General features: G+C 43.8%; 1 protein-coding gene across 1 annotated transcript; it reads right to left on the reverse strand.

Annotated features, from left to right (window-relative positions):
- Positions 1-8,539: 8,539 nt before the first annotated feature.
- LOC141477543 (relaxin-3-like) lies at positions 8,540-11,445 on the reverse strand. The gene is made up of 2 exons (XM_074166750.1): positions 11,205-11,445; positions 8,540-8,907 (listed from the first exon to the last, which is right to left on the reverse strand). Exons 1-2 carry the CDS (start codon positions 11,443-11,445, stop codon positions 8,540-8,542), a joined length of 609 nt encoding a protein of 202 aa, XP_074022851.1.
- Between the last annotated feature and the right edge of the window lie 3,921 nt (positions 11,446-15,366).

Raw genomic sequence — 15,366 nt, forward strand, 5'->3', positions numbered from 1 at the left:
TTAGCTGTGAGGGGCACACATGGCCCCCAGCCGTACTCTGGTTCAGGCTGACTAAGGAGCAACCGGCCTGACACCCTGTGGTGAACCTGTGAGCTGGAAAGCTCCTGGCTCACATGCATGGGAGTGAAGGTGCCTCAGAAAAAAATATTTCCAAAAGTGGTTTCAAAACCCGAAAGTGCAACATAACCAACATACAGAACAAGATACCCGAGCTAAAATGAAGGCATCTGTTTTATCTATATTATTGACTAGTAGCCAAATACTTCACCCTGTAAATATTACCATCACGATGGGCCAAACTGGAGCTCTCCCTAAACTGCAGTTGGACTGCAGCCCAGGTGACCCTCCCCTTGAGCAGGGACACCTCTCAAGGTTTGAGATTCCTTACCTGAGACTGAGATCCTTCCACACCCAAGGCGGCGAGATCCCTTACCCACGACAGATCCTCTGCAAGTGACTGATAGCATGCTGAATTGATACTAATGAAATATTACTAATTAGGATATTACTAATCCTAAAGCTATTCAATATTATTACAAACATTGCATAGATAATTCCATTAGGCATAAACCATTGTCCAAATCTGAGACTAAGATCAGACCTAGCCACACCAAGGCTCCACAAGGAGTTTAGCAAGCACGGAGGTTCGCTCTGAACCTTGTCACTTAACAGGAGGGTCTTCCTTACTCTTTGCACGTCCTGACTCTGTGTGAATCACTCTAACTCAATTTTCCTTTATATGTTTCTTCCACGAGTAATTAATAGGGTGAACCTTGCCATCAAACTTACTGAACCATGTCAAACCACTGTTAAACTTTGTTAAATTCCATCGAAATTATTGAACTCTGACAAACTATTAAATTACCTCAATAAAACATACTGCTACTTCTCTCTTTTGAGTGAGGAGCATTCCACTTGTCTGTGACATTAGCCTAGCGTCAATTCTCAGCCCTAGGTCACCGGTGCAGTTGTGCTAGTTGATTGCACTTGGTAATTTCAGTAAATACTGGAGGCATTCGATTTTTTTTTCTCTTCTCTTCTCTTCTCTTCTCTTCTCTTCTCTTCTCTTCTCTTCTCTTCTCTTCTCTTCTCTTCTCTTCTCTATGCCGTGATTTGTTTTAAAGCTCCTCTCTTTTCTAAAAATGATGACTATATCATGGTCATTCTTTCTTATGATGCCCACTGTGACCATGTTCTCAGCCAGATCTGTTGCAGTGGTTGTAATTAAATACCCCATTCCTCTCCAGTTGTTTTCTCCATCTTCTACAGAGTGCTTCAACGCCTTTCCAGAATTTTCTGGGTAGTCTGTGTCCTTCTATATTGCTTTCTCATCAAAATGATAATTGAAACTTCCCATTAGTATGAAGTTTTTATGCTTTTAATAAACCCTTTGGTCATCCAGAAAAAGACTCATTTCCATTATCTTCTTTATTTACAGCCTACCGTAGTCCCCTACATGACGGCAATATTGCTTTTACTGAGAAATATTTAGTCCCTCTAGGCTCTGACAGCCCTTCTGGACTAAAGAAGAAGCACACGCATCCTTGAAATAGCCTTTTAGTCTTAGTTATCTTTCCTGAACAGACCATGCTTGCCTGTATGAACTATCCAACCAAATCTCTATCGTGCCAATTAAGACATGATTTTTAATATGATTTAAGACATCTAGCCATTCCTGTTTCCTATCCTCTTACATTACTATATAATAAACTAATTATGGTGTGTGTATATACATATATAAGCAGGTTATCTCTTAATACCTAATGAACACTAGCATATAATTAATATGTTTTTACATAATGAAACAAGAGGTTTCTGCTTACCTCTCTCAAAACCGCATCAGGAAGATAATTCCTTCCACATCCAAGACTTTATACTGATTGCTGTCTTGTATGTAACCCCTTGGCTCACACTTTCACTGCAGCGCATCCTGGCTGCTCTCCTGCAGAGGAACTCCCAGGGGAACGCAGGTTGGCAGGACCTTGGCAGGGCTTCTGTCCCACATCCTGCCCACAGCAGGCTCAGCTGCAGGCTCAGCTGCAGGCTCAGACCAGGCTCCCCAAGGCCTTACCCAGACAGGGCTTGAAAACTGCCCAAGGATAGAGGTGGCACCACCTCTCTAGTCCTGGCCCCACTGCCGGGCTGGCCTCCTGGGCAAAAGGTTGCTGCTTATCTCACACCTAAGCCTCTGGTATTTGGCTTTTATCACCACGGTCTCTCAGCCTCTCGCCACGTACTGCTGTGAAAAGCCTGGCTCCTTGATGACCTCTTCGTTGATAGCAGGGGGCTGTGGCATCGGGATTTTTTTGGATCCTCCAATTACCTATTCACACCAACTAATTTAGTTTAGCTATAATCTAAGTTTATGATTAAATTTAGGCTCCGAGGACAAATTTAAGAGATTATTGGATGCTGCAAATCTGAAAGAGAGAATAGTTAAGCCAAATTAGGAACACCAGTGAAAGTTCACTTACACACACTTCCAGGCAAAAGGAGTACGCTATGAGCAGGAGAGGTGCTTTTCTGAAGCGCGAGTCACTCTGATTTATCGAGGCTTGAATTTAGAATAGGTACACAGCTCTGATCATCACTGAAGCTCTCTCCTGATTGACAATGACTTTTAGCTTCCAGTGTGGCCTCTCTGTGTGGCCTGGGACCCTATGCAAGCTCAAACCCAGCTCACTGACAAATTTTGAGATGGATGCTGCTGCCTGAGTAAAATTTTGGATGAGCTTGGAACCACAGTAAGAGAAAAAGCTTGTTCGTGCTTGAAGGTGGATCGACAACACTATAATTACTGAGGGTCTGAGGGGGACAGCAAAAAATTGGAAGATGCGCTTCCTCATATAAATATTGGAAGGATTCCCGGGAATTGCAGGGTAATCTAAAAACGCTGAAAAGAGGACGTGTGGACCTTGAAGGATGAGGTTCCAATGAATTAAAAGTCCTCTCCAAGATGAGTGAATCTCTTTTTGAAGATATCTGCACCCTGCATCTCCAGGAGGCAATGCAGACAAACAGCTGAGGGGACAGACGGGAAGGTGTATCTACACGCTCTTCAGTGTCAGGCTGGAAGTCACCTAAGTTTCCAAAAGCAGAGCTGAGAACACTTCTCTTGCATCAGGTGGATGAGTCTCCAAAAGTTAAACCAAGGTTAAAAGTTAAATGAAATCAGACTCACAATTGGCAAACAAGGTCTGACTGGTTGCTGGACAACTGGAGCAATGCAGAAGACTATGTCTTCTTCCATGACCTCTTCAGTTTCTGAACCTTCTAATTTAGATACACACACATGCACACATTATTCTGTCTCTCATGCAGCACTCAATGAGAGTAGAAGCGGAGATCCAGAGACCTAGTGCCAAGAGACTTAAGATGAATGTTGGCAACACAGGAAATCTGACAAGGTGTAAAAAGTACCGGACCGTCCTCTGAAGTGGAAGTTCAGCAACACTGCTAAAAACCTTAAGAGGTTCTGAAAAGTTACCTAGTTGTAACTTGGTCCACATTGTTCCGTGCATCAGGGCTGGAAGGATCTGCAGGATGAATCTTCCCACCCTTCAAACCAGCAAGGTGTCTTAGTTGTCATCAGCCCATTGTAGAACACACCAGTCCCTTATGTTACTGAAAGACTCCAAGACCCACAGCTACCACATTTCAGCCAGACAGGAAGGTTGACCTGCCCACTGAAGTCTCTGCCTCTCAGGAGCTCCACACAGAGGACAAACGACTGGTGGGATCAATGTGGCACCGCACTGGAGCTCTCAGCCCCGTGTTGTGAGGTCAAATGAAAAAGAAAGGCAGGAGGAAAAAGCACACATCACACTGTGTTACTGCTTGGGAAACATCTCAGGAGATTCCATCTCTTGGCACAGGGACTGAAAGATGCAAAACCACAGAGACAGAGAAGCACTTTCAACAGTAACTTTTGGTGCCAAGACTAGTTGATGCTGAGCTCAAAAACTTTTGTGGTGCCAGAAGCACAGATTCACAGGCAAATTCTTTACACCATGTTACTGACATAGGGAACAACTTCACGCTAGCATTGAATAAGCCACTGCAGAATGACGCCAGGAGAGCTAAAACTGTGGCGACCCAGTTCTGATGCAGAGGCAGACAGTGTGATCTTACTGCTCTGGGCTTTCAGCTTGTCTGGACAAAACAGTTCCTGAAGAGGCACTCCTCAGAGCCAGAAGGGATGCATCGCTGGCTGGCTGAGAGAAGCTGCAAGGACCCGAAAGCCTCAGGTCGCACAGTGTAACCCAGAGAAGGCAGAGGCACGTCTTGCTGGGGCCTGTTTGGCCGGCCCTGCTTTGAAGGGCAGTACCCAGAAGGTTTCAAAGCACAAAGGCTGGAAGCTGGGTTTTGGTTCTCATCTGAGTTTCTGTAGGCGAGACACACGCTACCTTGCTCAGCTGTGTTAACAATGGCGTGCTCTTGAAGAGTCATAGGTATACACCTTGCTTTATACCCTCTCAGGTTAAAACGCGAGAGCTGGCTGCAGCTGAGGAGCTTTTAGCATTGCAAATCAAGCACAGGAAACTTCCAGGAAACATGCAGTCAGTGGGGAGGTTAAGTGGAGGAAAAGAGGCTGACGCACTGTCACGGTTTAGTAGCCCCAGACAGCAACAAAGAACCATGTGGTCTTCGTTCACTCTCCCCACAGGTGCAGTATTTGGTACCAAGACCTGACCACAAATCAGGTGGCTCAAAGCCGCCGGAGTAACAGTCACGTAACTCCGTTGGAGCTAAAATCCAGGGAAAGGAGCCAACAGCTCAGGTGTTTGTTCCCAAGATACAGAAAAGCTGTGCGATGAAAAAACTCATTTCACGTGTGATGGCAACGTGGCACAAATGAGAAAAGCCCCCCCTTTCAGCTGCTCGCTGATACTGGTGAGTGACCGCGGAGCAGCAGATGGGATACAGATCTATCCAGGTTCTGTTCTGCTGAGTAGCAAGGGAGTTTGCGTTCACTGTTGAGTCTCTGCTGCCTGCTGAGGAGAAAAGATGGTAGTCTCAGAAAGCCTTCTAAAATCTCAGAGTGCTAGCTCTAGGCCTGCCCCTGGCTTTGCCAGAATTTAGAAATAAAGGTTAACTTTTTTCCTGCCTATCAGCAGAGGTAAAAGGAAAAAAAAAAAAAAAAAAAAAGGCTACCACATCTACTCCAGTAACTCAGAAATCCAGATGTTTTTTTCCTGTATGGTTTAAACAACCGGCAAATTAATCAACTGACCAAATAGGACTAGACACAGAAGGGAGCTGCATCCTCCAGGTCACTGGGATTTGTCAGATAGCTCTTTGCAGCACATTCAGCATTCCGTGGATGGTGAAACTTCTACCCTATCATTTGAGGTACTTGGCTCTAGCTGTATCACAGTCATCTCCGTGGTTCTTAATGCTCTACATAAAGAGCTCTGTCAGGTTTTAAGTAAGGCAGTGGCAGGGAATAGAGCCGGAAAACCTGTTGTATCTGCTGCTGTGGATTATTCCCATGACTTTTGACTTCAAGGAGTTCATAGGCTAAATCAGACTACACTCACAGTGAAAAAAAAAAAAATCCTCAATAATAAACTTTTGCAGATGCAGATAGCACTGCTAATATGACAATATGCTGATGTACCATTTTCTACTCACAAACTCAAAATTACTGTTCAGAAGATGGCTCACAAATCTTAACAGGTTCCCCAGAAACTGGACACTCCCTGTGGGTTAAGACTACATGAGTGGGACTGCAATTTCTGTAAGTAGCAAGTCGCTAAAACAGTGCTTTTCTCAATAGCTGATTGCTCTGTGAATGACACGGTTGAAAAAAAAAAAAAAGCAGCAGCTTATTTCTCTTGAAAAGTGTTTCTGAACAGTTGTGATGGTAAGCGCAGTGTGCTGCTTTGAATGGCTGTGCTCACGTTTATGCTGCTATCTACATATAGCTGTACTCCCAGAGGAGCTCTCAGCAGTGTCCTTCGGGTCAGCTATTTGGATCAATGTGCCAACTCAGTAATTATTTTACATCTTGAGCTGTCTGCTCCAAAATGTGTTTGCTTCCCCCGTGTAACTAGTCAGACACCTCTTTTTACGTAAAAGGTTTGCTTCTGGTCTTAAAAAAATGTGTTTGGACACTCAGTCATGTAAGCAGGAACAGATTGCATCCTCTAGACCTGTTGCAATCCAGTGACACGTAATTGTCACCTTTGGCTACATTGCAAAGAAACCATTATAAAATATGGCCCACCCACACAGAAAACATTAGAGGTCTTTGAAAATTCAATTTGCTTTAAAACAAAGAAAATCTTTGCACACTCCCTTACTCTAAAATACAGATTGAATTTCAGTCTGTGCCATGTGTTTGTGTCATGGCTGACCTGCTAAAACTGTTACAGACTATGACAAGGCCTACTAAGAAATCAGATGAAAACGCAAATTTCAGCATTTCCCTGGGTTATGCATGCTGATGTATCTTGACTCATACCTCTGAAAAATGCCTGCTTGTGTCAGATAAAGACTGATTTTTCTATTTATAATTCTGTCCCAGCACAAAACAGTTCATCTTTAACACTAATCTCCACTTAAACTATTGATAGTTTTACCAATGAGTTATGTCTAACCTGACAAGTTAAACTCTAGGGTGTTCTGTCCAAGACTTAAGCTCACAAACTTAACTGCATCTTTGTTTCACTCAGGATATCAGTAAGACTGCTCACTATACATGCAAGCTGTGCACCTGGGCAGACCAGCGCTACTGGAGCAAGCAAGTAGAATAAACACCATATTCGCCTTTCCCAATATTTCTCTTTGAAAGTTTACTAGTAAAGCAAACAATGCATACAGGCTAATTTTCAGTTTCATCATACACAGCCTTTTCACATTTTCCCTTTTCTTAGCAATTCTATATACCATTTAGCCTTTGCCTTGCTAAGGAATCTTAACTCCCAAAGCCCTGGATCTTATTAATGAATTAAAGGAGTACTTCCCCTCAAACTCATGCTGTATTTCCCTATGAAATCCTGATCTAAACTACTGTTAGGTCCCCATCCAATTGGTCCAGGAGGAGTTCATAAGGAGTAGAAGTCTCCAAACCCGTAATTATTTGTGAGGTGAAGTTGCTGGAAGTTCAGCTATAGAAGTTTAGCTAGCCTGTTGCAAAGAAAACCATAGCAGAACTTTAGAGTTATCGTCTCCACTCAGAGTGACAAAAAGCAGTCATTACAACAACATGTGGAAGAAGACAACTCATTTTTTGCTAAACATTGTTGTTACAATGACGGAAGAGATGGTGCTTTACAGCTGGAAGGTAACACCATTGACAGTGAATGCCCTCTCTGCCCACTCTCTCCTTAATAAAACTGACATGGTTTAAACAAATAAAAAGGATTGCTAGATGCCTAACTGCTGGAATAACAGTATTTTAGGAAAAGGGATAAAGAAGTGATGCAATAACTTCACTAAGAAGTAGTTCAATCAAAGAACACTTTTCAAAAGACAATTTGAAGAATGAAGCACCATCAACCAAAGGAAACAACTGTGCGGTCTAAGCTATAAAGTACACTCTGAGTCAACTGCTGCTACAAAGCTAAGTGAAGTTACCATAAAGGTCAATAACTTCATAAAGGTCAGAAAAAACCAAAAAACTTCAACTCATCAACAACATAGCTTGAAATAAAAATTGTTACAGCTAAGAAAAACAGCCAGGAAGGCAAAAAGCTTAGAAACTACAAAGATTAAATTAGCAGTTTACAAATACAGTAGCAATTAGCAACTTAGAAATACACCTGAAGTAGTGTAGACCAGCATACCATAAGAATACACAAGAAGATGTCTGAGTGCAGAACAGGTGACCTGAAGCACATCCAACACTCTCGCTAAGCAGCAGTAGGAAAATAAATGAGGAAGTATGGTAAACAAGGAATAATTAAAATGTTAATGCTTCACCCACTACCAAGCCCATCCATGAATATGAAGAAATTTATATTAAGAATTTGGGCTGCAGGTGTTGTATTGTGGTAAAGTTTCTAGCAAGATGATACTGCATAAAACAATTCTGCAATGAGAAGGAAATGGAAAAAGTGTGTCCAAAAAATAATCAGCAAGCTGAGTCAGTGCTGAGTGGAGCTTCAACTGGCAAAATATCCTTTCTGTACAGCTTTGTACCATGAATCTCATTTCAAGAACATCACTGGATGTTCTTTCTGTCAACAGAAAAGAACAATTCAGTAACACTTAATATAATTACACTTTAATGAAACATTGAAGTTCTTCCTAGAGTGTTACAAAGATATAATATATTTGTAATATAAGTGTAAAGGCTCAACATTAAAATGAAAAGACTTAGTAAAAAATATAGGTTAGAAGTTACTGCAGCAAAACAAAATCATTACAATTACACTTGTGGATTCTTTTTTTTTTTTTTTTTTAAGGAGAACCAGCAGTATTGACTGGTACATAGAGACAAAATAAAATACAGTGAGTTTTCTTTCTCCGTACAGTATTCAATCAAGTAGCACTGCAACGAACATTGATTTCATGCATAAGTGCAGAGAGGATTTTAAACTCTGCATATAGTACTTATTTCAGCTTTTGTACATCCCCATTTGCAACACATTCCTGCCAAACCCAGAGGTTCACGTTTTCTTCTGGGATACCTGGCCCAAAGATAACTGTTTGATCCCACAGGATTTGCAATTCCTGTTCCTCCCCTGTCCTTCTGAACAGCTTCCTCTACCTGGCGAGCAAGTTCTTTGAAGTCGTCCGCCACAGGTACATATTCATTATAGTCATTTAAACTATACAAGTCCTTAAATGTCTCCCACCCAAGAAATGGGCTGCTTCTCTGCAGCTGCTCCACTTCAGGACCCAAAATTGATTGCAGCTTGAAGTTTCCCAGTAGTTTGTTACTTGCTGTTCGTGCAGAATCTGTTTAAAGAGAAGACTTTCTTTAGGTTCAGACTGTAGGAGTATCAAAAGGAGCACATAACTTTAAGAAGTAGCAATAAAAACCATTCGTTAGTAATAAGCGAAGCACTTATCTGGGAGAACTGCCAGTACCGCAGAGCCTCCACTCCATGATTTACTTATAGATTACTTTTAGGGGACTCTTTACATTTTAAAGGCTAAGCTGCCTGATAGACATGGAGAGGAGACAGCTACAACCATGACTGAGGTATAGACATCCTGCAGTATGTTACTGATATATGTCTCAGTATTTCTATAAAAATAAAAATTTGTAGTAAAGATGTACTCAGAAACCACACAGGATTATGTCATGTGGCTCATGAATTAGGTTAGACTAGTCCTCTCCCATGCACAACCACACAAATTAGCACCATATGAAGATCAAATGTAGGGAGGTCTAAATAAGCAAATATTGTATGTAAACTGCTACTGACAGATTCTGTTTTTCTATAGCTATTTTCAGCCGATGCTTTGCACTCATTTCTTTCATTTCTCAAGGCATAGCAGAGGCAGAATTTACTTAGAAACACACTGTTTCACTGACTGAAGTGTTCTCAGAAATCCAGTTCTACTTCCTTTCACTTCCCACCGTTTCTCTTGGTTTTAGTTCCGCAAGGGAAGTGGCACTCCTTATTTCAGCTGATGTGAAGAAAAACAGCTCCTTCAATTCTCAAGTTAAAAAAAGTCCTAAATGTGTGTTTGACTCATAGTCTTAATGCTGTTAATGGTTTTTTTTGTTTCAGAAAGCTGAAAGAACATGAGAACATCCAGTGAACGTTAACAGTTACTTAAATATGGCTACTTAATATATAGAAGCTAATTTTCATACAGAACAGCTGCCTGAATATGGACAAAAATAAAAGTGGTTGTAGCAACTTTACTAATTAGACAGTAACTGCTATTTAGTAGTCTTTTGGGGCAGGGAAGACTTTTAGATAGACAGCACGCAGCAGTCAGGGCTCCTTAGTGACTGATGTTCTCAGAAGCTACTGTTAATAAAAAGGAAAACAAAGTTTGCTGGGAAAGAACACAGTCCCAGCAGAGGCTCTACATATGTCTTTTGTTATAATTACAAAGGTAACTTTTATCTACTACTCAACCTGTCAGGAAAAAAAAAAAAAGCAAAACACTCCCAAGAATCCAAAAATACTGGCTTCATTAACTGCCTGAGGTCCAAGGTTATTTCATTAACAGTACGTTTGAACAAGAAAAAAGCCCTTCTATTGCACACTTTAGCCATAATTCCAACCTTTGTCTTTGTTAAAAGATGTTATTATCAGTATTCAAAATATCAACATAAATGAGAGTCATCTCATTTACTTAAAATTACTGTTACATTACCATAATTTGAGAACACAGCCCAAAAAACCATCTGCTATGCTTTCTTAATATATTGGACTTGGAACACAAAAGCTTAAAACTCTCTGAGGAATACTTTACCCATTAACTGTTTCACCAAAGATCCCTAAAGCAGTTCTTACTGTTTAAAGTGTAACCTGAAGCACCATCCAAAAAGTCCCACCCATCCCCCAACACGCCAACTCTTTTGTACAGAGCAGCACACCCGAGTGATCAAACACCCGAACGATTCCACATCCAATAATGCCCGTAGCACAGCTCAGAAAGACGAGGAGCACAGCTTTAAATAGCGCCTGTCAGTAGAGGAAAGATTGAGCCAGGTCTCCCCAGCCCGCAGAGCCACCGAGGTTTGGGACAGCAGTGAAGCCATAGCGAGAGGCACTCCCTACCGCTTCCGAGGGTGCATCACACTCCCCTGCATGGCCGAGTAGAAGTGTGATTTATTCTTCCATTATTTTTTTTTTTTTTAATAAAGAGTTCAGTGAGCCTCGGCCGCCGACAGGGCTGCTCAGCCCTGTGCAGAGCAATGTCCAAAAAAAAAACAACCCCAAAACTTTGCAGGTTACCGCGGCTATAAATGCCCCGGTGATTGCCTGGTCTTTTCCCCTAATGTGCGGGTTTCCTTTCAGAAGTCAGGCGAGATACCGACCCGCACGGGGAACCTGAGGGAAAGGAGGTCGGCGACCCTCCCACGGCGGCTCAGAGCAGGAGGAGCGAGCCCGTCCCCCCCTCCCTCCCATTTCCCCCCATTTGTCCTCACGGGGCCTCTCCCGAGCGAGGCGCGGCGCCTCGACAGCCGCCTCTGCCCTCGGGCTGGCCGGACAGCGACGCCGCCCCGGGGCCGCCTGTGACAGGGCTGCCCCCTGCGGCCTCGCCTCGCCCGTCCCCCGGACACTCACCGGCCGCGGGCGCCGGCTCCATCGCCAGCAGGGAGAGCCGCTTCCAGCGGGACCCGCCGCAGGTGAAGATGACGGCTCGGATGAACTCCCGGCCGCACAGTTTCACCCCGTACCCGTCCCCTTCGCCCGCCGAGACCGCGGCGGCGGCGGCCGCCGCTCCCCAGCCGCCGGGCTGCCCCGGCGGGGCCGCCGCGCAGATCAGCGCCGCCGCGGCGCACAGGAGTCGCAGCTTGGCTCTCATGGCGCCGCCCGCCCGCCCCGGACCCGTCCCGGTCCCCTCGGCGGACCCGCCGCCGCCCGCCTAACCGCCCTAACCGCCGGCGCTCGTGGCCCTCGAGCCCTAACCGCCGCCGCCTCCCCGCGTGCCGCGCGCGCTGCCTCCGCCTGCCCGCCCTCCCGCCTTTTATGCGCTGAGGGCGCCGCTGAGTCACCGCCCCGGCCGCGGTGCCGGCCCTGCCACCGCCACCCGCCGCTGCCTCGCCGGGCGGTCCCCGAGCCTGAAAGCGGCGTCCGGTCGGCCTCGGGGAGGGCTCCCTCCTCTGTCTGTCCCTTCCTTGCCGCCGCGGCTCCTCACGCTTCGGTGAGGGTGCACCCCGCCTCCGGCTTCCCCTCAGGCCGGCCGACGGCTCCCCACCAACCCGCGGGCCCGCGCCACACTCTCCTCTCCGTCTCCATCTCAGCCTTTCCGGGTTGTGGTCAGTGCCCCCTCGAATGGCCTTTAAAATGTGGAAAACTTCTGCTCGCCTGTTTTTTTCCCTTGCAGGTCTAGAATCTACATAACTACTACTCCTACGGCCTAAAAATGTTGGGTGAAGCAGAAAGACAGAAGCAAGTAAAGTAAAGTAAACAAGCTTCCACAGAACTACTTAAGCCACGGACACTTGAGGTGGGATTTAAAAGCCTGAATTTCTCTCAAGTTCAAGTTAGTTGTTCTGGACACCGACATTCAGTGGCAGCTGTAGGCACCCAAGCATCAGAGATGCCTCGGCTCCGACATGCGTGCTCTGGGAATGCGGTGCTCCACGCTGGTGTGTTTCACCAGCAGCCCTCAGCAGGTTCTCCCTGACAAGGGTGGCTTTCTTTGGACTTACCAAGCAGAACTATGCGCCCTGTGAAAATAAACTTTGCTTTTGGGGCGTTTTTTTGAGCACGATAGGACAAGAGTGGCTGGTGTTTCCTTTTATAAACAGCCATACAGTGGAAAACCAGAGAAGTTCATCTCCCTAAAAATACAGTGAAGCTCTTGTCTATAGATCCTTTTGCATGAGGGCTGTGCTTTCTATCCCTAGAGTGCTGTTAGTTTATAGAGAAAACCCCTCAAAACTCCATCTAGAAGGAGAGCACAAAGACGACGTGCATCCATGGCCTGGTGTACAAAGGTGAGTGATTCACCTGTGCTGGCAGAGGAGAAATAAACACCAATCACCTGTTCAAGGAGAACTTGTGTGTTTTATGCTGACCGGGATCTAGAAAAAGGCTGTGGAGGTGTAGAATAGTGAGCAACCTGCAAAGTTGTCTGTACTTGGACTTTCTTTTTTGTCCAGTCTTAAATGTTTTGGACAGTGGTACCACTTCAACAGTAGACACTAGATATCATCCAGGCTGTTACTAGGATGCAATCTGCCGAAATGGAGGCTGCCAATCCAAAATTCCTGAAGAATAAAACCTCCATCTGTTTCTCCCTGGGTTGAAGTCCTAACTGCTATTCTGTTACAGACCACTTGTGCTGAGATAATCACAACTTCCACTTTTAAAGAGAGCAGCAGCTTGGCCTTGTTGGTGTTGTGGACTTTTTCTGAAAATACCCATCACATCAAGTGAACTTACTCGTGGACTGTAAGTAGTCTTCTAGGCAAGGGAGTTGTTATCAGTGACTGGAGAGCTGTAGTCATGTGTGAGAGCACTACCAGGACTTTCAGGGCAATAAGGGAGGTGCCTCCTGAGTCAGGCAGTGACTGACCCAGTGACTTACTTAGCTTGTAAACTCATATAATTCATTTTATACCCTACTTTGATGCCCATGCCCAATACTGGATCCAGTCTTTGAAAGCAGCAAAATGTCTGATATGTCCTTCTCAGAGTTTTTCACTGGGGAATTTCAAGAGAGGTTCCCAAATAGCAGTCTGACTCATCAATCTACACAACAATTTGTGTCTGTCCACAATTGCATCACAATTTGTGACTCTCTGACTTTCAAATGTAATTGGACCATCAGTTACTGTGGCACCACATCTAACTCTCCCTAAGCAAAGGCAGGCATTATGATGGCCACCTTTAGGTTTTTTTTGTAAGAACCTCATTTTTCGCAAGTGTCTGAAGCACGTTACCTCCGACTACAGCACTCAAGAGACTGGAAAACAGATAGTTCAAAACAGTTCTTCTGACCTCACCTGCTTCTTCATCAGGGCTAGTGAATGTGAAAGACCATTCTTCCTGTGCTTTCTGTTGTGCTTGTTGGTAGGTGATGGAGTACAAGTTGTCAAAGAGGCCTTGGAGGGAATGGCTTCTCAAGACATTCCTAATTCCTCAGGGGAGCCTACACTGCAGCACTCTTCATCACTCTTCCTGTTGAAAAGCATAGGCTATGAATGCTGTCTTGCTAGGATTAAAGACTGCAGCAACAGGCAGCGAGTTAATGAGTTTTATTAAGGATCATACCCAAATAAGCTGGCAGTAGTTTGACATTGCTTAATGTTACTACGCTTATTGCAGTTTCACTGGTAGGGTGTATGCTGAGTATTTTTTCTCCAGCCATATTTTAGTAACATTGCCTTCGCATCTAGGGCTTTTGCATCTGCTGTGATTCGAATAGTAAGTTATAAAGAAAGTTACTATGTTAGTCATGTAACTTCAAATCACACAATATTTTATACAGAAAAACCTAACTGGCAATCTCTCAGTAATTTGTGATGAATTTAAATCAAGTCAGAGGCAAGGTTTAATTATCTGTTCATCATGGCTAGAAAAACTACTATTCAAAACAATCCATAATAAATAATTTAAATGCAACCAATCTGAAGCAACTATCTACCTTCTTACTGTTTGTATGATAAAGAAGAGCAGACAACAGCAGAGCAAGGATATGAAATTCCATTCTTGATCTGTAGGATCTTGCATGATAGGTACATCCAGTGTACTGTCTCAATGCAAATATTTTGTATTTTTTTAGTTTCCTAAAATAAGGTAAAGACAACTGTACTGGTTCCCTCCCTTGCAACTAAATTTTGGATCTGTTGGCCACTAGCAATCAAAGTTTACAGAGGGCAAAGGAGGTTTTGTGAAAACAGGCGGCTAAATAAAAAAGATACCCTTTAACAATACCTTGATAGCCTTGAATACCATGAAGGAAAGGCTTATTCACATGTTAAATGTCAGACAATCTACACAGAAGATCAGAAGTAGATCAGAAATGAACAGACTTCATTAGTCTTTTTTCAGAGACTTATTTCAAATTCATCCAATTCACTGCTGCAAGAACTACTTAGTTTTTGAAAGTTACTCAGACATGAATTTAAAGTATTTCTAAAGTTTCCTTAGGACTAGACTGGGTTCTGCAAGAAATGTGAAATACCACTGCATGCACGTGATTGTTGAGTAAGTACCAGTGGTATCCAGCTAACTTACATAGGGCTTCATCAGAAGATCATCATGGGTTTTAGAAAGCAGTTCACCTTTAAGAAAGCTAATAGTTAAAAAAATGAAGAAATCCAAGCATTTTTATATCAATAATTCCAAGATTGATGAAACAATTAAAGAATAATGCAGAAACTATCTTGTTTGGTTATGTCCACATAAATGCCTCCCCCCTTCTACTTTTAAAAGCAGTGACATGCAGTCATAAAATAACTTCAAAACATTTAGGAAGGGGCTGTAAGGATTAACTTTCTCTATCATAAGAAAGGTTCGGAAAAGTTAAATCATTCCTCCAAGGAATAAAGGAAGAGGCCCAAACTGGGCCCCCTGAGGTAACATCGCTTGTTTCTCAACAATACACATGTATTCTATCAAAACCAGACTAACAAGAGAAGTGTGGGGCGGGCACTTGTGGCTCACAAGTTGCATGCACTTTCTTGGATTCTGAATGAGACATATCCATAATGAGAACGCTAAGAGTTTAATTTTGACATCCTAATCATGATGGACTTCTCACTTTCCCGGAAGA

The sequence above is a fragment of the Numenius arquata genome, chromosome Z (assembly GCF_964106895.1).
Source record: "Numenius arquata chromosome Z, bNumArq3.hap1.1, whole genome shotgun sequence".
Classification (NCBI taxonomy): domain Eukaryota; kingdom Metazoa; phylum Chordata; class Aves; order Charadriiformes; family Scolopacidae; genus Numenius; species Numenius arquata.

Excerpts from the sequence above, each read along its gene's own strand:
- LOC141477543 (XM_074166750.1), bottom strand. The coding sequence starts at position 11,445 with ATGAGAGCCAAGCTGCGACTCCTGTGCGCCGCGGCGGCGCTGATCTGC. Across the intron at positions 8,908-11,204 it reads GGAGCCGGCGCCCGCGGCCG|ATTCTGCACGAACAGCAAGT; the intron begins GTGAGTGTCCGG and ends CTCTTTAAACAG.